Genomic DNA, 24,929 nt, shown 5'->3' on the forward strand with positions numbered 1-24,929 from the left:
ACAGGATAACACACGACCACTTGCCAACGAGAAGTAGTATACACGCCATTCCCACTGACTAACAGGGGGAAAAAACACTGAAAAAATGCATCTCTGCATTTATACACGAGGGAGTTGCAGGGAGAGAGACAGTGCCCGTGATATTCTTGTGAGCAGAATCTCGCGTCCGCTGTGTGTGTGTGTGTGTGTATGTATATATGTATATATATATATATATATGTATATATATATATATATATATGTATGTATATATATGTATATGTATATATATATATATATATATATGTATATATATGTATATATATATATATATATATATATATATATATGTATATATATATATATATATATATATATATATATATATATATGTATATATATATATATATATATATATATATATATATATATATATATATATATATATATATATATATATATATATATATATATATATATATATATATATATATATATATATATATATATATATATATATATATATATATATATATATATATATATATATATATATATATATATATATATATATATATATATATATATATATATATATATATATATATATATATATATATATATATATATATATATATATATATATATATATATATATATATATATATATATATATATATATATATATATATATATATATATATATATATATATATATATATATATATATATATATATATATATATATATATATATATATATATATATATATATATATATATATATATATATATATATATATATATATATATATATATATATATATATATATATATATATATATATATATATATATATATATATATATATATATATATATATATATATATATATATATATATATATATATATATATATATATATATATATATATATATATATATATATATATATATATATATATATATATATATATATATATATATATATATATATATATATATATATATATATATATATATATATATATATATATATATATATATATATATATATATATATATATATATATATATATATATATATATATATATATATATATATATATATATATATATATATATATATATATATATATATATATATATATATATATATATATATATATATATATATATATATATATATATATATATATATATATATATATATATATATATATATATATATATATATATATATATATATATATATATATATATATATATATATATATATATATATATATATATATATATATATATATATATATATATATATATATATATATATATATATATATATATATATATATATATATATATATATATATATATATATATATATATATATTCGGCTAGATAGTTGGTCCGCCTATCAGTCGTTCGGCTGATTCTACGTTCGGCCAGATGCCCCTTTGGCGAGTTGGCCTTTGGCCAAATGTCAGTCGGCTAAATGTCTTTCGGCAAGTAGAACGTGTGCCGCTAGCGGGAGGCTAAGTGCCCTGCTAACGTTACCATCCAGTGAGATGTAAACAGGCGTTACAATGACCATAGTTAGCTCCCTAGGTAGATAGAAGGGCCTGCACCGAACTGCCTAGAGCTCTAAATCGGGGGAACAGTGAGTGTTAATGATCCTACTGTTGCAGCACCAGTCGTTGTGTATGTACACGCATGGAGGATTGAAGGCATAGGTTTTAAATGCATGGCCCGCCACTGGGTGTTTCCACTAAAATAGCTGCCAGATGTCAACATGGCTTTATTATCTGCTAGAACGAATTTATCTGGTCCTAACCTATAACCCAAACCCTTTTGTGTGTCATTTGTAGAAATAATTTGTAGGCAGTAAAACAGTCTTTGTAAAATGGGGTGTAAATACTGGATGGTAAATTCCATCTGAAAAACATATTTGAAAAGGAAAACTGCATGGAGATGCTTGCTTTGCCACGAGTCACTTCTTATAGAATTATTTTTTTCTGTCAATTGCAATTAATTTGGGGGAATTTTCAAATCACTTTCTTCAGTGGCTCATTGACGGTACCTCGACTTCCAATCCATTTTGACTGGGGACGGGCAAATGAAAAGCATCGAAAGTCCAGCGCCATCATTGCCAATGAAGCATGATCATTCACAACCAGTCTTTCCAGTTTAAATGAATTGAACGTCTGTGCCTCACCTGCGTTTTTACCATAAACATTAGGAACAAAACCAGGAGAGGTTGTCTGGCCTAAATTTTGAACGTTTTGAATTTTGAATGGCACGCTGAAAAAGTGGACAGGAAAAAAAATACAAAAACAAATTAAAAAAGGGGGTTGATTTTTAAAGGATCTCTCCAATAATAATCATTTGAAATAGACAATAACATGTAACATAGGGGGGGGTCATCTAAGTTTGCCATCTGTAGGCAATGGCACACCTTGTCTAGAGCTGAATAACCTAACTAGTGACACATTTTTTATTCCTAGTACTAACCATAAGCACTACAAAGTGAATTCTTCCTCCTCAAACAACTGATTAAAGGAGACAATGTTCCTGAGGTCATTCACTTCATGTTTGTCCTGCTTCCTCCACTCCCTTTGGTAAAGTCCACAAATGGCCACCATAATGTATAAGAACAGAATGGAGAATTAATTTCTATATTCGTCCAAAAATTATAGTATATATCTGAATTGAAATCATCATGTGGTTTTAAAATTTTTGACATTTAAATATGGTTCAAATGTCAAAGACAAATGAAGGTAATATGAACTACTATGTTCTAGATACATTTTAAATCAGTGGTGTCACATATTTGGGTCCAATCTCATCCCCGGAGTTGTTTTGCCTCACAAGCACTTTGTACCTTTATCATACTGTACACACAGAATTAAATGCTTTTATTTTTTTCCACCTGGGCGTCGTAAAACCTATTTTGTGAGCCGTGTGGTATTGTGTTTCAGATTTGTTCTGTAGTCGGATGAATGACTGGATGGATGGATGGTTGGGTTGGTGGGTGGATTTTTGGGTAGGTGGGTGGTTTGAATGTTTTGTGGGTGGTTGGGTGAATCGGTGCATTGGTGGATGGTTTAGTGGGTCAGTGGGTGACCATAAATGCTCATCTTTCAGTGACACGGTGTTGCTACGTAGCAAGTGGGACAAGGGTACTCCTGAAATGGGGTCGATTGAGTTTGGCAGCTTTGGGTTCTGGGTTTAAATCCAGGCCGGTTCTCCTGTGTGAAGTTTGAATTGCCTGCGTGGGTTTTTTATGGGTACTACAGTTTCCTCCCACATTCCAAACACATGCATCATACGCTGATTGGACTCTAAATCACCCCTAGGTATGGGTGTCAGTATGAATGGTTGTTTGTCTGCTTGTGCCCCTGCGATCGACTGGCCACCGATACACGGTGTCCCCCGAAGTGAGGTTGGATAGGCTCCAGTGCCCCCGCGACCCTAGTGAGGATGGAGTGGTTCAGAAAATGAATGAAAAATGAATGAATATTTTATCTCACCAACTGTCTTTATTTTCTTCAAGTTAATTTTCATCCTTTATGTTTTTGTTACGTCTGTGACAAGACGTCGAGGTGAGGTAACTAGGAATAGGACCCAATCGCAGAAAAGCAGGCGAAGATGAGGGAAGTGGTGCTCAAATTATACTTTAATAACGTAGGCTGGAGGCAAAGGAAAGCAACAAGGGACTTGGCGAGAAATAATGAAAATCAGACCCCATTAGGAAAAACGTGCCTGGATTCAAATTCAGGTCAGTCCACCTGTGTGGAGTTCACATGTTCTCCTGCGTAGGTTTTCTCCAGGCACTCCGATTTCCTCCCACATTCCAAAGACGTGCATGGTAGGCTGATTGGACAATTTAAATTGCTGCTAGGTATGAGTGTGAGCGTGAATTGTTGTTGGTCTCCTCGTGCCCTGCGATCGGGTGGACACCGGTTCGGGGTGTACCCTGCCTCGGGCTCAAAATCAGCTGGGATTAGCTTCAGAACCCCCCGCGACCATTGTGAGGATAGAGTGATTCAGAAAATGAGATGAGACATTTTTAAAAAAGGCGTGACCAATTGCAATTTGGCTATTTTAACAGTGAGGGGCGCCATTTTGCTCCCAAGAACATAAATCTGATTTTTTTTTTAAAGGAGAGAAAGGGCTGGAAAAGTAGGAGAAATCGATTATACATTAATAGAACAGAGAAGCCCATTGTTTCACAGTTCTCTGGTCGTCCTCTTGTCAACCGGTAAGATAACTTGCATTTCTTTTTGCATTTTGGCCTTTTGTTACTTGGTTTTTGGTGTGTATTGAAAATACTTTATTTAAATAAATTCAGTTTGTTCATTGGATGGCCACTAATGAAAGAAAAAAATTGTAATTAAGTATCTTTTTTAAATTTGTATATCATAAATTGAGATTGAACAAACTATGCGTACGTATGAAGTGGTGATGACCAAGTATTTATTTTCTGAAATCTGAAACCCAAACACCCGAAGTGGTGTTGCAAATGAGTGCCAAAGTGAGTCTGTTAATGTGAAGTCAACTTGGTGAGCACAGTGTTCAAAAATTGGGCTAAAGGTCATATTCTGCACCATATTTGTCCCAATTCATTAGTATCATGATGTCTACCAGAGCTAATTTTTTTCAAAATCTTTTTAAAATAATTTATTAATTCACTGCCAATGACAACGAAAGACCGACCCTCAATCCAATTTGACCACCAGATAAAAATTCATCGCACATCTCTCGTCGTCAACAGATCAAAAATATGAGTACTATTTGCAACCAGTCCTCCCAGTTTAAATGAATTGGGCTATTATTGTCAATGGTAACCCATGAATATGTGCTGCATTCTTAATCTGGGAACACGATAAACTTTTTAGGCACTTGTGTAACTCTTTAGTACAAATGTTTGAACGTGGTCAAGAGTGGCGAGTGAGTGGCTGTTCGGCCTCACAGTTCTGATAGAGGGGTCAAATTCCTAGTTCGCTAAGATTGTGTCCAGTGCGTCCTTGCGACATTTGTGAAGATAAGTGGCACGGAAAATGGATGAATGAGCAATTTCTATTTTTCTTCATTATGCCGTGGGTTGGCCCAGGGGCCTCAGCTCTAGGGTCTTGGGGTCAAAGCCAGGTCAGTCCACCTGTGTGAATTTTGCATGTATGCTTGCGTGGGTTTTCTCCAGGTACTCCGGTTTCCTCACACATTCCAAAGACATGCATGGTATGCTGATTGGACACTCTAAATTGCCCGAGGTATGAGCGAGAGAATTAATGGGTCTATTCAGGGTGTCTATTTACCCCGTCTGCGGCCCGAAGTCCCTTGGGATTGGCTCCATCAACCCCCGCAACCCGAGTGAGGATAAAATGAAAAATGAATGGGTGAATGAATTTATGCCGGGAAAATGCATCGTTTCGACTATGTAGGAAAGACTATATTTTTATCATAAAAATTATGAGTTGAAATTGTATGCATTTGGTCACGTACTTTATGCCACATTTTGGATTTTCTTATTATCCACTCTTGTTGCATATATTTACATGAAACAGGTTTTTAAAAGTATTTTCATTTTCTGAACCACTTTATCCTCATTAGGGTGACAGGGGGTGCTGGAGCCAAACCCAGCTGTCTACATGCCAGGGGTGGGGGACACTCTGAATTGGGGGTAGACAAAGGACAACCATGCACACACATAGCCTTACCAAGGGGCAATTTAGGGGAAACCGGAGTACCCGGAAGAAACCCACGCAGGCCCGAGGAGAACACAGATAGACATGACCTGGATTTGAACCCAGAGCTGTGAGGCCGATGCGCTAACCACTCGCCCCACCGGGCAACCCATTTTAATTTTTCTCTTATGTATTATAATATATAAAGTTATAACAAATGTAATAATGAATTTAATCACGCCACAACTTGTGAACATTAAATAAATTCGGCTTCATTTTTTACTCGCAATGTCAAAGCAGCAGTAGTAACGGGACTGTGACCGCCAGCGGACGTTCCTGTTATTGGGGTAAAAAGAACTGACGCTAAAAATAGCCTGCCTGCGTACTTCAAGCTACAGTAATACCTTTGCATACAGGTGCCCCGACATATGAGGAATTTGAGATAGGAGTAAAATTAAGAGCAACTATTCACCACCTTGAGATATGAGACAAGGTGTCCAGGCCGCGAGAGGCTCTCTATGATTTCGAGCAAATATTTGCTATAATAATAATAATCGGACATAGGCTTTGTCATCATCACTGACTCAACTAACAATAAAAGCCTAATTGTCATCATACCCTGCATATCACAGAATTGGCCTGGCCGGACGTTTGGTCACCGGACGTTTGGTCACCGGACGTTTGGTCACCGGACGTTTGGTCCCCAGACGTTTGGTCCCCGGACGTTTGGTCACCCAGACGTTTGGTCGCCGGACGTTTGGTCCCGTTGGTCCCTGTCTTTTGGTCGCCAGTCAAATGATGACAGAGAGTAAGTACTGTTGAAAACAGCTCTCAACAAGAGTTTAATATTGATAGGTTCATTAAAAATTACCCTTCTTTTAATTATCAATAACTGCAGGCAGATTATTCAATTATTGACATTTAATTAAATAGATTGGATCACAAATAAGAAACCTTAAGGGAGGAGATCTTCAAAAGTATCCTCTCGAACAGTATTTTGCGTACAGCTTTAAGGCATTTGAGATAAAACAATCACGCCTTCATTTGACCTAACAATCATATAACAATTACATAAAGAAGCCCGAAGTGCGTCACGAGTGTTATGGATGTGGCAGAAACAACATTTTTGTTATGGGCTCCGTTGCTGGAAATGGCAGATATCGAGTCCTTGCCCGATCAACAACCCTCACAGCCCGATACTAGGTGAGATGTAGCGTCAACAATCCTTGGAGAAGTCCATGTGAGAGTGGACTAGGCCGCAGTGTATGACCTCGAGCCGAACAATAGAAAGACTTTTAATGATTTAACAAAGAAATGAATTACTACACATATATGTATAATAGTAATACAGAATAAACCCAACAAATATCTAAACATTTACTGTTGATTCATGAGAGAGGTTAAAATCTAAGTACTATTGAAACCAGCTCTCAAAATTATATTCATGAGAGTATACTATCTAAATATCTACTGTTGATTCATGAGAAAGAGAGTTTATTATCTACTGTTGATTCATGAGAAAGAGAGTTTAATAACTAAATATCTACTGTTGAATCAAAAGAGAGTTTAATATCTAAGTACTATTGAAACCAGCTCTCAAAATTATATTTGCAAGAATTTAATATCTAAATTTCTACTACTACTACTTTAGATGGTAATTTTTATCAAACAAATAAAAGTCTTAGTGTACTTTTAGCCCGTAACTTTGACAATAAATCAAAAGAAAATGAGTAAAATGTACTTGAAAAGAAGACAGGTCGATTTATCAATTAGTATTTCCAAGTTCAATTTTCAATAATGGAGGCATCTGTGATCAGATCCTTTTATTCTCTCTCCCTCTCCCTCTCCCCTCTCCCCTCTCAACTCTCCCCCCCTCCCCCTCCCCCTCCCCCTCCCGCTCCCTCCCTCCCTCTTCCCCTCCCTCTCTCCCTCCCTCTCCCCCCCCCCCTCTCTCTCTCTCTCTCTCTCTCTCTCTCTCTCTCTCTCTCTCTCTCTCTCTCTCTCTCTCTCTCTCTCTCTCTCTCTCTCTTCCCTCTCTCTCTCTCTCTCTCTCTCTCTCTCTCTCTCTACTATTTGTAATATGTATGTTATTAATCATTTCTTAGTAATCACTAAATGGAAATGTCGGGTGAGTGTGATTTTTCCCGCCTACTCCTTACTCCCATGGCTGGTCTGAAAGAGAAAGAACATAATCATATTCGTTCAATTGGTCCTCGGAATTACCGTACTCCTGGACCTCACTGCTTTCCCCGACATGTCTCATAAGATACAACTCATGTACTTTAGAATTTGTAGGGGCAATTGCAGTAGTTATAAGTCGGCTTAGCAAGGAGCGCAAACAGGGGATAAGACAGCACCCACACAATGGTAGGATAGTGGTAAATATGCCGGTAGTCACCACAATAGATGTAGCCAAATCCTTATATTTTCCAAAGGTCTTATCCCACCAGTCTGAGCCGCCAATTGTATCTCTTCCACTGTAGATGGAAAAACAGACACTGGTAAGCCACTGCGCGGGTACTATTCGTAAGAGAGGCCGAGGCCCCATACATGCTATACAAGATTGATTTATAGCCCCAATTATTACATGTTTGGGAAACCCCTGTCGCAGTAATGAATTCCTCATCCCTGGTCATTTTCCCTTTCAATCTGATTACGGCCGACCCGGGCGTCCCCTTCTCCAAATTTTCTCCCTCCAAATCCATAAGTGTGGTTATTTCTGCTGAGACCCAAATGTAAAATTTGAAAAACATGTCTTCTCCACTTGCCCATGGTCTTAGGAAATACATTTGACAAGGCTCTTTTCCGCATTTAAATGTTTCCGTCTGGATGACTTTCTGCAATCCTCCCAACGTATGGGTTAATTTTAACAGGGACCTGATGGTTTTCGCGCAAGGTCGTGTACTCCAAGCTTTACAATTTTGACCAGTTTCTGAGCCGTTATATACACCTCATACCCTCCCCATAGGCTGATCCCTTGTATGTTGTTTTGGATAACCGTGTTTCTAAAGTTAATTTTTCCCAGAAAAGATAGATTTCCGCAGTCTAATTGTTTGGAAAACAGAATATTGTATGCACGTTTTCTCTTGGAACAATATCTTTAAAACACGTTTGCAAATTTGATTTAGTGGGTGTTGTCATGTCGTATATTTTTTTTTCCCAGGGACAGCTTCCCTTTTTACCCTTTTGTAAGAAGGTGTACCTCAACTGAAACACCTCCTCCTTTTTCTCCAAATGTAGAAAGCAGCCCTACTGTGGATGGGAATATAATCACAAACATCAATCCCATTGCCCTAAGGGCAATGATTGTTTTTGTTTTCAACATGACTTTTTGGTTTTGTTGGGAGAGTTTCCCCTTGGAACGTTTCAATTGAGATAACCTTCTTACTCTGTGAAAGGTGGATCCAGGTAGCTCTCTCAGCTATCTTGATAGCAGTTGGGGTGGGGTAGCAACACTTGGTATGGACCCTCCCACTTCGCGTCGCTCCAATGCTTCTTTTTTATGCTGCGTATCAGCACCCAGTCTCCAGGAACCACCGTCGCTCCGTCCGTTTCCTGTTGAGAAGCAAAATCTCCCTCTGGTAACTTAAGCTCGGTGCGCTTTTCTAAAGATTTCCTCATGTAGTCTGCTAAATTTATCTCATCATCCAATTCCCATTGTGTAGTGAATAATGGCAATTTGTAAGGTCTACCGAACACGACTTCATATGGGGTTAATACATTTGAAGCTGTGATATTAATACGTATATAATTTTACTAAATCAATACATTCTCTCCATGGCCTTTTTGTTTCATCCATGCATTTTTTTAGTCTATTCTTTATGGTTCCATTCATTCTTTCGACAAGGCCAGCTGATTGTGGATGGTATGCACAATGATTTTGCAGCGAAATATGGAACCTAGTGCCATCTCCTTCAATTATCCTATCAACAAAATGGGTACCATTATCACTATAGATGGTTTTCTTGGAATAAATAATATTTATGGATATTCTTATATAATGCCTTCGTTACTGTTAAAGTGTCCGCGGTTTTTGCTGGGAAGATCTCAACCCATTTTGAAAAGGCATCCACAATGACCTAACAGTATTTTTTCCCTGGACTCTTACTTAATTCAATAAAATCCATATGTATCTTTTGAAATGGATATGTAGCTTTTGGGAATTCTCCGCGTTTTAGCCGTACAGCCCCTTGGGAATTATGCTGAGCACAAATCAAACATGCTCTACAGAAATGTTTTGCATATAGATTAAAACCGTATGTCTTGTAGTGGCGTTGTACTAAGGCCACCATCCGCCCTGTTGAGACGTGACTTCCCATGACTCAAAATAGCAGCCCACCTAAACAAGTTTCTTGGTAAGATTGGCTTCCCATCAATACTGGTATAAACCCCATTTTCCTAATTTGCCCCATTGTCAATCCATTTTTTGAATTCCAATTGTGGACTATGTAACTGCATTTTCGCTAAAATGTCATCCGATAGTATATTGTTTTTATATACAGAGTCAGTCATCCCAATAAAGGGTTTCCCTGCTGCTTCCTTCGCCGTCTTATCAGCAAAGGCATTTCCCAGGGAAACCTGATCCTTTTTTGAAGTGTGTGCCGCACATTTACAAACAGCGATTTGTTTTGGAAGCTGAACCGCAGCTATCAGCTGTTGTAATAATTTGGCATGAGTCACTGCTTTACCCGTAGACGAGACCATGTCCCTATTTGCCCAATAACTAGCAAAAACATGGCACGACGAGTACGCATATGGACTATCTGTATAAATCGTAACAACACCATTGGTGATCAAGATGCATGCTTCCGTCAATGCAACTAATTCCGCTGCTTGCGCTGAGTAATTTGACGGCAATGGTTCTGCCTTTAAAACTTTAGTCGCGGTCACAACCGCATACCCTGCCCTTACTTTTCCCATTTCATCCATCCTAGCAGAACCATCAACAAATAGGACCTCACCGCTGTCCAGTGGTTGGTCTTTCAAATCTTTCCTACACCTCGTAGCCTCTTCAGCTAATGCTTGGCAATCATGCCGTTCCCCATCCCCTGGAATTGGCAACAAAGTAGCTTAAGTAGGATTAATTTTAACGCACCTCTCGAGTGTGAGATGCGGTTGTGAAAGCAAAATGGCTATGCAAGACAAACGTCTGGCTGGAGACAAAAATTTCATATTAGTCTGTAACAACAATGCAGCCACTGCATGCGGCACCCTAAGGGTTAAAGAATGAAAGAGTACTATTGTGTCGTTGCTCTCCACTGCCATGGAAGCAGCCACAACCGCACGCACGCAGTGAGGAAGTGCGCAGGCCACTTTATTTAATTTGGTTGACAAATATGCAACAGGCCTCAACTTTCCTCCGAAATCCTGAGTTAACACAGACGTCATATACTCCCTCTCTACAGTCCACCATTTGCACAACAGGTTTATTATAATTAGGTAATGCCAAAATCCCACTAGCAACTAGCATCTGCTTTATCGTACAAAACGCCTTCTCAGCCTTTGCTGTCCAATTCAGAGCCGAGCACATCTTTAACCCCTCTTCATTCATCAATTTAGAAAGGGGGGAAAATTTCTGCATAATTTGGAACCCACGCCCTGCAGTAATTAGTAAGACCCAAAAATGACATTACTTGCCTTTTAGTTAGCGGCTTGGGTGCGTCCAACACCACCCTTTTCCTGTCATCCAAAATCTTTTTCCCACCTTTCACCAGATTATGTCCCAAATATTTCACTTGCTCTTTACAAAGCTGCAATTTGTTTCTGCTTATTTTGTGGCCCTCCAACGCCAGGTGTCTTATCAATGTCACAGTGTCCATTTTACACACGTCCACACTAGGCGACACCACTAGGACATCATCCACATACACAATAATCTGGCTACCTCCCGGTGGTTGGAATCTTGCCACACTGCTACTCATTATCTGTGAATATATCGTGGGTCTTTCACAGTATCCCTGTGGTAATCTTGTAAAAGTGTATTTTTTCCTACCAAACGTAAACGCAAACCAATATAGACTATCTCGATCTTTTGGGATGGAGAAAAAAGCATTACTTATGTCAATCACCGTAAAAAATGCCGCCTCTGGATCCAAATTATTCAGAAGTGTGTGTGGGTCCGGCACACACGGCGCACGCTGAATAACTGCAGAGTTTACCGCTTGTAAATCCTGAACCATCCTCCATCCCACAGAAGGAGCCGCCTTTTTTACTGGAAAAAAGGGGGAATTACAAGGTGAATCATCACATTCAATAATCACCCCCGGCCTTCACAAATCTTCTATCACTGGACTTATTCCCTTTAAGGCATCAGGTTTTAGTGGATATTGTCGTATGCATGGCCTAAAATCAGTTTTTGGTCTAATCACTACCTGTATTACCCCTTTAACGAGCCCTACATCGGAAGGTCCTTTAGACCCTACCTCAGGAGGGACTGTTGCTAACAGCTCCTCCTCCTCTTCCGATAACAGATATACTTCCTTAGTTGGTTGTGTTAGTCATAGCAGGTAAATTCCCACATTCACCCCCACAGTTTGAAACACCGCCTTTCTGTATGTTTCCGTACTTTCGCTATACTCAAGCCCTGTATCCAACATCATCCAATCACTTGTCCCGCGGGCTGTTTGTATAAAGTCACATATCACCTCCTTTTCCTGGTTGTATGGCTTGTATAATACAATGTGTGGAGTTCCCCACTCAAGAAAAAGAGTCTTATACTCTCCTGACAACTCGACCCCAGCCACAACTGTAGAAATACCGTTCGTGTACAGATATTCTAACTTAATCTCAGACGGCGTGACTTGTCTCAATTTGTTTTCATAAATTTCGTCAGGCCCCTCCGTCATTTTGCACCACATCATAACATGGAGGGAGTCTATGCTTTCCACACTCTCCTGCATCTCAAAAAAAACAGCGGCTGCAGATAACAAACAGTTTCCCACGCAAGCCGGCGTATTATCAGACACATCCAGAGTATAGTAAAAGAAAGCAGGTTGGCACCTCTGCAAAACATTTAATTGGCCACAATTAATTTCCCTTCGCCTTTTAACCACCATATTTCCACTAGCGGAGGGGATTAACGCCAATCCTAATTGTAACAGGCCATTCCTACCCAGAAAATTGACAGGACACTCATGCACCACCAACACCGACATCTTACATGTTTCCCCTTCCGTATCCCTTATCCAAACCGGAAACATCTCTGAAACAGCAGCGACCTGCCCACCAGCTGTCGTCACATAAACCTTCTTTTTCATGTGCCGAGTTCCCGGAATATCCACTCTAATTGCAGTTTTACAAGCTCCAGTATCACACAAAAACTTCAACCGTACCCCATTCACAAACAATGTAATCTCAGGTTTATTGTATCAAGCGCCAATATTTCCGCTAAATTCAGCTCCACTCCCCCATACTCAACATCATCGTTTTTCCCACTGTGCCCAGGCCTCACGCCTAGCCATGCTGATTGAATCCCAGCCCTGGAGGCTCTGTTGTCTGGGCAATCCTGCGAAATGTGCCCAGTTTTCCCACAAATCCAACATGTCTTACTTTTGACTTTCTGATCTTTATTGAACCTTCCCGCATCTTTTCTCCAGTTATTCCTGTTAAACTTTCTATGCCCTCCTTCTATATCTTGGTAGAAGATTTCTTCCTCCGCAGAGGCTATCATGATCTAATGGCCCACAATCAGATTTTAGATCCCAATTTCCACTAATAGCATGCCAATCACCTTTTAACACGGCCATCCAAATCTGCTGCGTTTTTACTCCATTCAAGTGATACGACCGTCTAATATCCTACATTTGCAAACAAATTCCCCCACGTCTATTTTGTGCGGCGTGACGCCGTCTACGGCTTTTTTCACGTCGTCCTGAGTCCAAGTTCTAACCACCAAAATATCACGGGGTTGCTCACTCTCCACATTAGGGTTGCAACCTCGATCATGGGATATTGTTCAAGCATCATGTCATTCATTAGCGGCTTCTCGAGCGGTGATAGTGTTTTTCACTATGTTTTTGACCATTCCCCCACGGTTCCCCCCGACTTGGTCAACCGGTCATGCACATCTGTTGGAAGGGATTTTGCAACTGATTTGGTGACCGCAGGACGCGAGTCACAATACCCAGAATGGACCTTCACATTCAATGCCCCTTTAACACATTTGGAAAACTCCGTCACAACATGCAGACATTAATGTGGACTTACCCGAGATCGCACCAAATGTCTCCCTCCAGCAGGAAAAGTCTTCAACCCCTGGGAATCCAGGCGCCCCCTCCGAAAAACTCCAGCCCGGAAAAGGGTGTTGAAGACGCCGTGCACGTTCTTAATCCAGATGTCGGACAGCAGCGCCTGGGTTCCTGCGCCGGTATATTGACCTCCAAAGCTCCAAAGGACCAAATGAATAACTACACATATATGTATAATAGTCATACAGAATAAACCCAACAGCTTCTCGGCCAGCTCGACATTCTATTGCTGCAGACTGGCGTTCCTTTTGTTTTGTTGCTCCATCTGAACTTTGATGTCGTAGAGCGTGGCAGGATGTGGGACGTCACCTTTTTTCGCTTCTCCTCCTCCAGACGGGTTCTCTGTAGGCCTTTGTCCTTGAGCGAGCGATTGTGCCTCCTCTGCAGCTTCTTGCTGAGGCTCTCCAACTTGCTTCGTGCCAGGATGGCCTTGCTGTGTTCGCTCCCCAGGCCGTCCTTTTCCGCCACCTGTCTGCTTCTTCTGCAGCACCCCCATTTCCTTCTGCCGGTTTCGATGCTCTTCCAGCAGGTCGGCATACTTTTTGCACTGGCCCATTAGCTTCTCTTCAGAATCTGAATTGTCACAGCCCCTTCCTGGTTTAACTGAGAAGATGTTTGCCCAGTCTAGTTTGAAATTTTTGAGCCAGTTACAGCCAAGGAAGCCTGGTCTGTCACCTCTTACGATTGCCAGTGGTAGATCACCACTCTGATTCCCATATTCTACCTCAACAGTTACTTGTCCCATCAAAGGAATGTTCTCACCGGAAAAGGTCGACAGCTGCACTTTACTTACTTTTAATGGCCGATGCGAGAAGCACCTCCAATATATATTCTTTCAGAAACAAGTGTTACAGCAACTCCTGTGTCAAGTTGGATTTCTAGAGGAGTTCCTTCTAATTTTACCTGTACTGTCATTTTCTTCTTCCAACTTCCAACTGTATTTGCGGGATACACGGCATTCAAGGGATATGACCCAAACAATTCATCATCAACATTTCCTGTTGTCTCACTTATATTTTCAGTTACATACCGTGTGTGTCCTTGCCTATATTTCATTTTACACATTCTTGCTGTGCCCTACTTTGGAACATTTGTAGCATGTCTCTGTTTTAAACCGGTATACTTGAGCTTCGTGATTGCTACCGCCACATCGGTAACAGGGTTGGTGAATTTCTGCTCTCTATGGTCTGAAATTTTCACTTGTGGTTTTACTCTTCCATTTGCTGGTGGTTGGTTGGTATTTCCACGCACCTTTGCTAGTTTTCTGCTTGTCGATCCTATTCACTGTGGCAGGTCATTCCATTTTGCTGGCGAACTCCAATGTATTTCTTGATGGCATTTCCATCGTTAGCGACAGTCCGCATGTTTTTTTTAAATGTCAGATCTTACTATGCAAGTAACCTCGAATAGCCTCCACTGTCAATCCACTAACGAAACTGTCTCTCAGTGCTTCATCTAAATGAGGACCAAATTCACAGTGGGTGGACAACTGCTTTAACGCCACAACATAATCTGACACAGACTCGTTTTCTTGCTGATTCCTTTCTTTTAAAATTTGAATCGGTCCGCGATCCCCAGTGGTTTTGAATGTAATGTGATAATTTTCCGCCTCATACATCATACGAGAGGCTACCTGGCTTCTCTGGAATGAAGAGGTTTTTCAGCAGACCGTAAGCTTCTGCACCTATTACCGCCAGGAAAACATTGGTTTGCTTACCGTCCTCCACTTTGTTTACAATCTTCCATTGCTCAAACCTCTCCAATTAGGACCGAAGTCTACATGACCCTCTTTGTATTCGCTGAGATTTCCAATTAACCTCACCATGGTGCCCCGCCTATTTATTGACACTCACAGACAGCCATGTAACACATCAACATCCGGGTCACTCGGCAATACGTAATGACCATCAGGTGGTTAAGCCCACTTCTATAACCTGATGTAATTTACCATTATAGTATCAATATATTACACCACCGAAGCACCATGCATGTTTTTTGGAATGTGGGAGCACACCAGAATACCCAGAGGACACCCACGCAGGCCCGGGAAGAACATGCAAACGCCACACAGGTGAACCAGAGTTGTGAAGCCGAAGCGCTTACCACTGGGATCACCGGCCCGCCCATGGTACAACTTATGAAATTAATTCCTCCTAGAAGCGTTTTTGTGACTTAGATTTTTTGCTAGTTTAGACAGTATTTTTCCTCAAGAGCTTTTGATTTGTTACAATCAATCATCAATCAGTCATCATACACATCAGGGATTGTGTGTCATGCTAATGCCAGTTCAGAGTCATGATTGGCTGCGGGGAAAAAAAACTGTACCTAAGTCTATTTGTCCGTGCTTTGTGAGATCTGTAGCGTCTGCCAGAGGGCAGCAGCTGGAACAGGTTGTGACCAGGGTGATATGGGTCCCTAACATTGTTCCGGCTCTGCTGAGGTAGCAAGGGCTGGCAATGTCATGCAGTGAGGGCAGAGAGCAGCCGATGACCTGGGCTAAGTGTTAATCACTTTCTGCATGGCCTTTTGGTCTGCTGCCATGGTTCCAGCGTGCCACACTGTAATTCAGTATGCCACGGTGCTCTCCACAGTGGCTCTATAGAAGGTTACCAGAATCTTGGTGTCCAAGTTGTTCCTTCTGAGTACCCTCGGGATATTTATGGGCCTTCTTCACCACTGCCATGGTGTTGGTTGACCAGGAGAGCTTGTCCGTGACATGGACCCCATGGAATTTGAAGGACTGGACCCTGTACACGAATACTCCATTCATGAGTAGTGGGGCCAGATCAGTGCTGAGTTTGCAAAAGTCCAGGACTATTTATTTGCTTTATGTAGTGTTTAGTGAGATTGTTCACCAAAAACGACAAAGACCGTTTGTTGACGTCTTCTCTGTAGACAGTTTTTGATATAGGAAAGAACAGTGTCTTTGTAGTCCTGGGGGTTCTGGTGTTCAAAAAGTTACCACATCGTGCAGGAAAAACAGTCCTGTAGCTAAGAAAGGGCGTCGATGGGCCATGTTTTTATTATCTTTATTTGTTTACTTGTTAGCCTCCGGCGTGGGGTGTATGAGGGTTGGGGACAGGCAGAGATGGTCGGATCCAGAAAAGAGAGGGAGGGGTGTGGCTCTATAAGCATGTTTGATGTTAGAATAAACATGGTCTAGAGTTTTATCTCCTCTGGTGTGACACACTCACATGCTGAATAAACATAGGCAGAACAGTCCTTAAACATGCTTCGTTGAAGTCACCGGCGACAATAAGGACTCCATTTGGGTGGTCAAGCGGCTGTTTTTTTACAGTTGATACCAGGAGGCTAAATGCCGTGCTAACATCAGCATCCAGTGGGATTTCAACAGGCATCACAAGGACTATCGTTAGCTCCCTAGGTGGAAGGGCCTCCACCAAAGCGAGAATTTCGTAAGTCGAGGTACCACTGTATTTAATAAAAAAAGAAATATATTTTTTCAAAAGAAAATGTTGTGTCGGGACAGTATCAGTACCACTAAACAGTGTACAAGTGTTGGAATTGGTATCAGGATAATTGTATTGCTGCAGCACTTGCTCCCAGATCAATCAATGTATCTCCTTTAGATACCCAAAACCCAAAAGCTGTGTAGCTAACATTTTAGTTTTGTTTATATGTTGAAGAATTACCGGTTAATTCTGTCTTCCTCCAGATATGTATTTGTACCTGCTGGGATTCATAGTGATCTACTATTTGTACCGCTGGTTCAGGGAGATTCCCAGGGTCTCTGACAAAGGGAACAAATATGTGTACATCACTGGCTGTGACACGGGCTTTGGAAACCTCCTAGCTCGTCACCTGGACAAGATTGGCTTTCCAGTAATTGCCTCTTGCTACACTGAGAAGGGTGAAGAAAAGTTGAAGAAGTCCTGCTCAGGAAACTTGACCACGACACATTTGGATGTTCGATCTATGGAAAGTGTTGCTAAAGTTGCAGACATGATTAAGAACAAAGTCGGACAGCATGGTGAGTATATGACAGGGGGGCAGGAGTTCATTACTTAGATTAAGTTATTAATACATTTATTGCATTAAATGCCTTTCCTTTAATAACACAAGTACATTGAGATTTAATGCTTCACCATTAAGTGCACACATAAGTAATCATAAAAAAAGATTTAAATATAATAAAATTGAAGTGAGGAAAAAATGGAGGCGGGAGACACCCTGGATCGGTGGCCAGCCAATCGCAGGACACAAGGAGATGGACAACCATGCACTCTCACTCATACCTAGGGGCTATTTGGAGTGTCCAATCAGCCTACCATGTATGTTTTTGGAATGTGGGAGGAAACCGGAGTACCTGGAGGAAACCCACACAAGCCCGGGGAGAACATGCAAACTCCACTCAAGTGGACGTGACCTGGATTTGAACCCAGGACCCCAGAATGGTGAGGCCGAGGTGCTAACCATTCAAGCCGCTGGGCTGCCATAGTTTGTGTTTGTTTGTTTGTTTGTTTGTTAATTAGTGACACATTTGTAATACAATATACATTGATTCTTGGCTGGAGCACACCGATAACCTTTTGGGATACAAAGTATTGCAATGCAATTATACCTTGAGATACAAGCTTAATGCGTTCGGGGACCGAGCTTATATGTCGATTTACTTGTATTCCCAAATCAACATTTCTAAAAAGAAACCAACTAAATACAATGAGACATTATTCAGTACAATGTAGAGTGCACGGAGGGGAGAGAGAAAAAGAGAGCGAGACGGATTCCTCGTAACGTAACAAACTTTAGACTTAACTTAAATGAACTTAAAATCCTTCACACAGTTGATGTACAGGTAGGTGTTTTTTTTCTGCTTGGCATTGCTGCCTGTCGCACCCCTTCCAGTGCCCACATGTCAGCTGCAGGGTCATCGGCCGTTTCGCTCCTTCAATCCTGGAACATCTCCTGGTGATGGAGCAGTGACAGACGTCTCCCTGTCACTCCCTGCAGCTTATAGCTCTTATCTCCTGCAGCCGTCGTTGTGGTTAGCTGTTGTTTCCCCGGGTCTTGTCCTTTCCCCTAAGCTAGTGCCAAAAGCTGCCTTTCTTTATTTCCTCTGCCAGCTCTTTTATGGTCTTCCTCAGGTTGCCTCCAGTCACCCCTGCGCCCCTTAGGGGGGCGATGTTGACAGCCCAACGTAGCCTCGGCAGCCAACCTCGACTGGGTAGAGGGTGCACTTCCAGCCAATTTCCTAGCACTCAGTTGCTAACTCAAAGTATTTGGCTTTTTGCACTCGAAGGCGGCCTCAATCCCCTCCTCTGATAGTACCTTTAGTTCTAAGAGGTGCACTGCTCTTGCCTTGGAGGACCACAATGACTGGGCGGAGTGATGTGGTGATGATCTTCGTGGGGAATCAGAGCTGCCTGCTGAGTTCAACCCTCATGTCTTACTCCTGACCATGAGAAAAGGGCCATAGTAGCCCAGACTGATAGACTGCAGTGGCAGTTGCAGTGCATTCATTCCAAAGAGGCCCATTTCGGAAAGGCACCGTGGTAGACCTACCCACTACCCGTTGAATAAATTGGCTTTTCCATCCATCTTGCTCATAGTGGATGAGATCCTTCTCATTTTCAAGGGCCACATTACACTTCTGTAGAGCAGTGCACGCAGTGTGCCGCGGGAAATTACAATGAGACATACATTGTAATAATCTAAGCGAGAAATCTCAATATTATGAAATTAAAATTGAACTATTACAAGGTTAAAATAGGAATATGATTCATATCTTGTACTATAAAAAGATTGAAATTGTAATATTATGAGATTAAAGACTTTTCCCGACATCAAGTCTGTGTAAGTACAAAATGGCTTTTCACGCAATGTTAGGTGGTTGAAGTAATATTGGGAAGAAAAAAAAGGTCATATTATTACGAGATTTAAGTCATTTTCCTGTTTTCACGGTACGTGAACCGGAAGTTGTTTGGTTTCAGGGGCATCAACTTTTGGCGACGTAAAGTCTCTGTGAGCACATTACCTTTTGCATTATATTGGGGAAAAATGTCAAAAATTAAAATAAGGATTAAAAAAAAACCTTACATTATTTTAACATCAGCCGAACTAAAAGACTTTCGGGGTCTGCGGACATCAACTTTGACGATGTCTGATCAGTGTGGAAAAATAAATTTTGGAATAATTTGGTGGGGATTATTTAATTCCTGTTAATAAAACTTTATATTATTGATATAGGTGACCTAGTTTTAAATTTGATTTTCAGCTAGCGGTGTGCCTTGAGATTTTTTCAATGCAACAAGTGTGCCGCAGCTCGAAAAAGGTTGGGAAACAATCCTATAGAGTATGAACCGGTAGCACCAGACCTTGAACTTTCCGGGGAGTTGGCTCTCGTCAATCTTTGAGAGACCATCAGTAAATTGTCTCATGATGGTCCTCTCCATTTGTTTATCAGACAGTTCTGCATTGTGCTGCCTCCCTAGACTTTTGATGGCTTGATCAGAGAGGGGGATTCTTACTCTCCCAAAGGTGTTTTCATTTCGGACTCCCTTCTGAGTGACAGACTACGGGATGTGGAGGGTTTTATCTTTATCCTGGCCCACGATGTCGTCCATCCATTGCCTTCAGCAATCGAGATGTGCATGCTGCTGACTGAAGGAGGCTGGTGACATCATCCATGTAGCTCCTATTTGGTTGTAATCTCGGGCCAGATGGTAATTTGATTCCTCCAACCATTTGTCTTGCTCCTATGAGGATTACCTCAAAGGCTGCCACAAAGAGGATTGGAGATGTGGCGCACCCCATTCCAACTACTACTTCTAGTTGCTGCCACCCAGTGGTAAATTCCTGGAGGGCAAAGCTCATCTGCAGGTCGCTCATGTACATTGCTACCAGCTTCTTGACGCAGGGTGGCATGGAAGAACTGCAAGGCGTAACTGATCAGTAGGTAAAGTTTTATTCCAGCGTTACACTAAATATAAACCTTCCTGTGCAATAACTAAGGAAAAGAGGAAAATGTATTTCACCGCGGCTTTCGAGGCGAATTTCCTGCTTCTCTATACGTATTGGCGAGCCAGCTTAGTCACTAGAACACTAATCTTTTTTTCGATCATTTTATGCTCCATTTCAAGATGGCGATGTTCATGCTGAAGCCATTGGCAGTAGCTCTGTACACTCTGTTTTTCATGTTTTACAGCCCTTCCATCTTTTTTTAAATTACATTTTAATATTTCTTAATGCATTTCTTTTTACTTTACTTTGTACTTTATACGTTTTACTTTATTGTTTTTACAATTTTTCTTGTTCTATTAGCCTTGCTTATTTCGTCTACTTTTTTTGGAACCAGTTAGCCATGTCTACGCTGTTACACAAATGGGACTAGCTGTTACAATACGCAGAATATTGAGCAACACCTCGGTGCCGCCGGAGTTTTGGAGCTGGACAAAAGTGCCGGGAGAAGAGGTAATGCTTCTGACCCACCATTCCATCGTGGGATAAGATGGAAGAGCTTTCGGCACTTACCAGCAACGGAGTCGAGGAGTTCTGCCCTGCTGCTGTTTTCTTCAGCTCCAGACTACTGAGGAACTGTGCGGATAAGCTTGGAAGAGTGACTCTGCATATTCTCTAGCTCGGTCACAGTCTGCAGAAGTTCCCCATCTTGTGGAAGACTTCCTGTGTATGGTTCTAGTTTTTGTCCAACTTTACAACCTCTTTTTGAGTCTGCATCTGTTTTAGCTACCGGAACCTAAATGGCGCTGTTTAAGCGGCAGCCGGCCATCCACTCTTGCTCGTTTTGTGTTTTTGCTGTTTTTATGTCTTAATAACTTGTTGATTCCATTTACTTTGATTTGCTTTGTACTTTGTGCTTTGCTGTTCTGTCTAATTACCCTCTTGCTATTGCCACATTGAAATTTCCTGAATACGGGATGAATAAAGTCATCCAAATCCAAATTGCCATCATACGCCTTTTCTTTGCACTGCCCTTCATTGCACCGGGTTGCTTTGGACAGTTATTTTTCCCTCAATTCTGCACTGACTAAAGAAAAAACAAAAACCTGCAATGGTCCGCCTAGTGCTTGTAGACATCTTTGCACGAGGGAGATGCGGCAAGAAAGACAGTGTGCTGAAATCATAAGCAGTCTCTTATGTCTCAGCCCCTGGCTAATTTGTCTAGTATCTTTAGGCAAATATTTGCTTGGAATTTTACTCATATCTCAAATTGTTTGTATGTCAAGGTATTACTGTAAATCGTTTCATTATATTGTCACACCCCTATTTTAAATTTATACTTTCAAACCGAAGCCTATATTCTATATACGCACTTACTCTTGTCGTCTTTCCAGGCCTGTGGGCTGTTGTGAACAACGCAGGGGTGGCTGTTCCCACAGCCCCATGTGATTGGCTATCCATCGATGACTACAAGTCTATGCTGGACGTGAACCTAAATGGCGTGATTGCTGTGACTCTGAGCATCCTACCGCTCATCAAGAAGGCTAGGGGTAGAGTGGTGAATGTGGCCAGCGTGTTTGGAAGAATTAGTCCCACCGGCGGTCCGTACACTCTGTCCAAATATGGTGTGGAGGCATTCAACGATAGCCTCAGGTGAAACTCAAGGGTAAAGGTTTTTGTATATTTTGAAACAAGCATTGATTATGTCCAGTTTTCTCTTAGGCTAAATATGGCACCCTTTGGTATCAAAGTCTTGTGCATTGAGCCAGGGTTCTTCAAAACAAATGTGACTGATGCTGCAATTCTGAGTAAAAATGTAACGTTTCTGTGGGACAAGATGCCTCAGGAGGTCAGAGAGGACTATGGACAGGAGTACCTTAAGAAATGTGAGTATTGTGTTTGATTATTTATTTACAATGTTGCTTTACTCATCTTCCTCCACCTTTTATAGCCCTAGCGATCCTAACAGACAAAGTCGCAAAGATATCAGATGGAGATCTGATGAAAGTCGTCAGTTGCATGGAACACGCAATAGCGGCCACTCACCCTCGAACTCGCTATTCTCCAGGATGGGATGCCAAGCTTTTCTGGTTGCCACTGTCCTACATGCCAACCTGCATCTCCGACTACATTCTGACCAAGCAAGCCATTCCAATTGCAAAGTCATTGGAATAATTAATACACATCTGCAAGCATTTCACCTGGTCTGATTTGCAATCAGTCAACATTAGTTTTTGTTTCTCTATGAAAGTCAACTCTGTTGAATGATTACTCTGTCCTATTAAAAACCTTATCTGATGTTAGGTATGTTCAGGCCAATGTCCATATACAGTGCTACCTCGAGATACAAGCTTAATTCATTCCGAGACTGAGCTCGTATGTCGATTTACTTTTAACTCAAATAAACGTTTCTCATAGAAATGAACTAAAAACAAATTAATTCGTTCTAACCCTCTGAAAATCCACTCAAAACAGGATATTTAATTGGCCGAAAATTTTAGTTCACCAATAGGAATTCCCAGATGCACGCTCATATAAGGGAAACATCAAACTCAACCGGTGTCTTGCAAGAGATTCGATCCTGACGCGCCTCCTTTCATGAATCATTCTGCCGATCGACGCCTCCCTTGCTTATTTATTACATACGATTTTACAACAGGCATCACAAAAGTCAAAACAATTGAGAATCCTCCGGGTCTTTCCAAGGGAGCGGTATGAACCACCTTGGTAGAAGTCAAAACAAGTCAGTCCTCCAAGGGAGCGGTGTGAACAACAGTGTGAGTGGTCGACGTTTTTTCAAAAACATTTTTCTTCATTGCAAACAAATATATAATAATGTAAGACTAATAATCCTAAATGAAGCAAAGCGTTCTCGAATGCAAGTAAATATATAATAATGTAAGACTAATAATCCTAAATGAAGTAAAGCGTTCTCGAATGCAAGTAAATATATAATAATGTAAGACTAATAATCCTAAATGTAGCAAAATGTTCTTCATTGCAAGCGAATATATAATAATGTAAGACTAATAACCCTAATACTCCCCCTGTTATTATATATTTGTATGTAATCCCATAATCTTGTCTTATTTATGACAAATACAAATAAACTTGGGGGAAGTCTGTTGTCTCGATTTTTACGAGAATTCCCCTTACATGCATATCTGGCCTGAAAAAGGAAGAACAAAATCATTCTCATTCAACTCATTTTCAAAATTTGCATAATCCTGGACGTCCATGTTATCACCAGTAGGCTGTCTAATAAGCAGATACAATTCTTGCAATTTGGAATTGGTTAGAACAATTGCACCAACCGTAAGTCGCTCTAGCAAAGACCATAAGCAGGGGATAAGACAATACCCACACATTGTCAAAGTATTAGCTATAACAGCCATTGATATCATCTCGGTGAAGGTCAATTTTTTACATTTGCCGAAGGTCTTATCCCACCAGTGTGCCAGAAGGTGGACAGTTCCACTCCAGAGTGCCTCTTCGTTTTCGGCTCAGGGTCTGCAGGCCTTCAAAGGCTCTGGTTAGGGACCCATTGGGGACATGTCGTTGAGTGCAACATTTTCAAACATTGCCTACGCCCCCTGTTCCACCAAGAGCCCATCAACCTTTAGAAGCATATCAACTGCTTTGCGGTCCTAGAAAGCCATGCCACTGCCAGCTGTTCCTTCATTGAAAATGCAGTTTCTTTACATTGTAATGGATGTTGGTCACCCTATTCATATTTTTATTTGGCGTAACCCAAAGAAAAATAGACACCTGCTGCAATTTGGCAAAGCAACCCATAAGCCAGATCACCATCCATCGATGAGGCTCAACGTCGTCAAGAAAAGCCAGCCGCCGCACCGAAATTCCGAGCCGCCAATTTTATCTCCTCCACTCTAAACTAGACACTGGTTTAAATAGTGAAACCAAAGCACATAGTCCTGTTTCTTTTTGACATGAGTTATATAATTTTTTTGCCCCACTTCACCACCATAAGCCAAAACGTGGTATCAGTGGCGCAGTTTGTCTTGGACAATACAGGAAATAAGACCGAAGGATGCCACTGTTAAACTGATGTAATATAATCAAGACAGGGGAATGACTGTGTC

At 40.8% G+C, this 24,929-nt stretch overlaps 1 protein-coding gene across 1 annotated transcript; it reads left to right on the plus strand.

Moving 5' to 3' along the window:
* Positions 1 to 4,111: 4,111 nt before the first annotated feature.
* LOC144193161 (retinol dehydrogenase 7-like) lies at positions 4,112 to 23,129 on the plus strand. The gene is made up of 5 exons (XM_077711964.1): positions 4,112 to 4,239; positions 17,585 to 17,899; positions 22,221 to 22,479; positions 22,549 to 22,712; positions 22,778 to 23,129. The coding sequence occupies exons 2-5, from the start codon at positions 17,587 to 17,589 to the stop codon at positions 22,999 to 23,001; spliced, it is 960 nt and encodes a 319-aa protein (XP_077568090.1). The 5' UTR covers positions 4,112 to 4,239; positions 17,585 to 17,586; the 3' UTR covers positions 23,002 to 23,129.
* Positions 23,130 to 24,929: the final 1,800 nt, after the last annotated feature.

This window comes from Stigmatopora nigra, unplaced genomic scaffold (genome assembly GCF_051989575.1).
Source record: "Stigmatopora nigra isolate UIUO_SnigA unplaced genomic scaffold, RoL_Snig_1.1 HiC_scaffold_127, whole genome shotgun sequence".
In the NCBI taxonomy this organism is placed as follows: domain Eukaryota; kingdom Metazoa; phylum Chordata; class Actinopteri; order Syngnathiformes; family Syngnathidae; genus Stigmatopora; species Stigmatopora nigra.

Coding starts and splice junctions, on each gene's coding strand:
- LOC144193161 (XM_077711964.1), top strand. CDS start 17,587: ATGTATTTGTACCTGCTGGGATTCATAGTGATCTACTATTTGTACCGC. Junction 22,480..22,548: donor GCATTCAACGATAGCCTCAG/GTGAAACTCAAG, acceptor GTTTTCTCTTAG/GCTAAATATGGCACCCTTTG. Junction 22,713..22,777: donor ACAGGAGTACCTTAAGAAAT/GTGAGTATTGTG, acceptor CACCTTTTATAG/CCCTAGCGATCCTAACAGAC.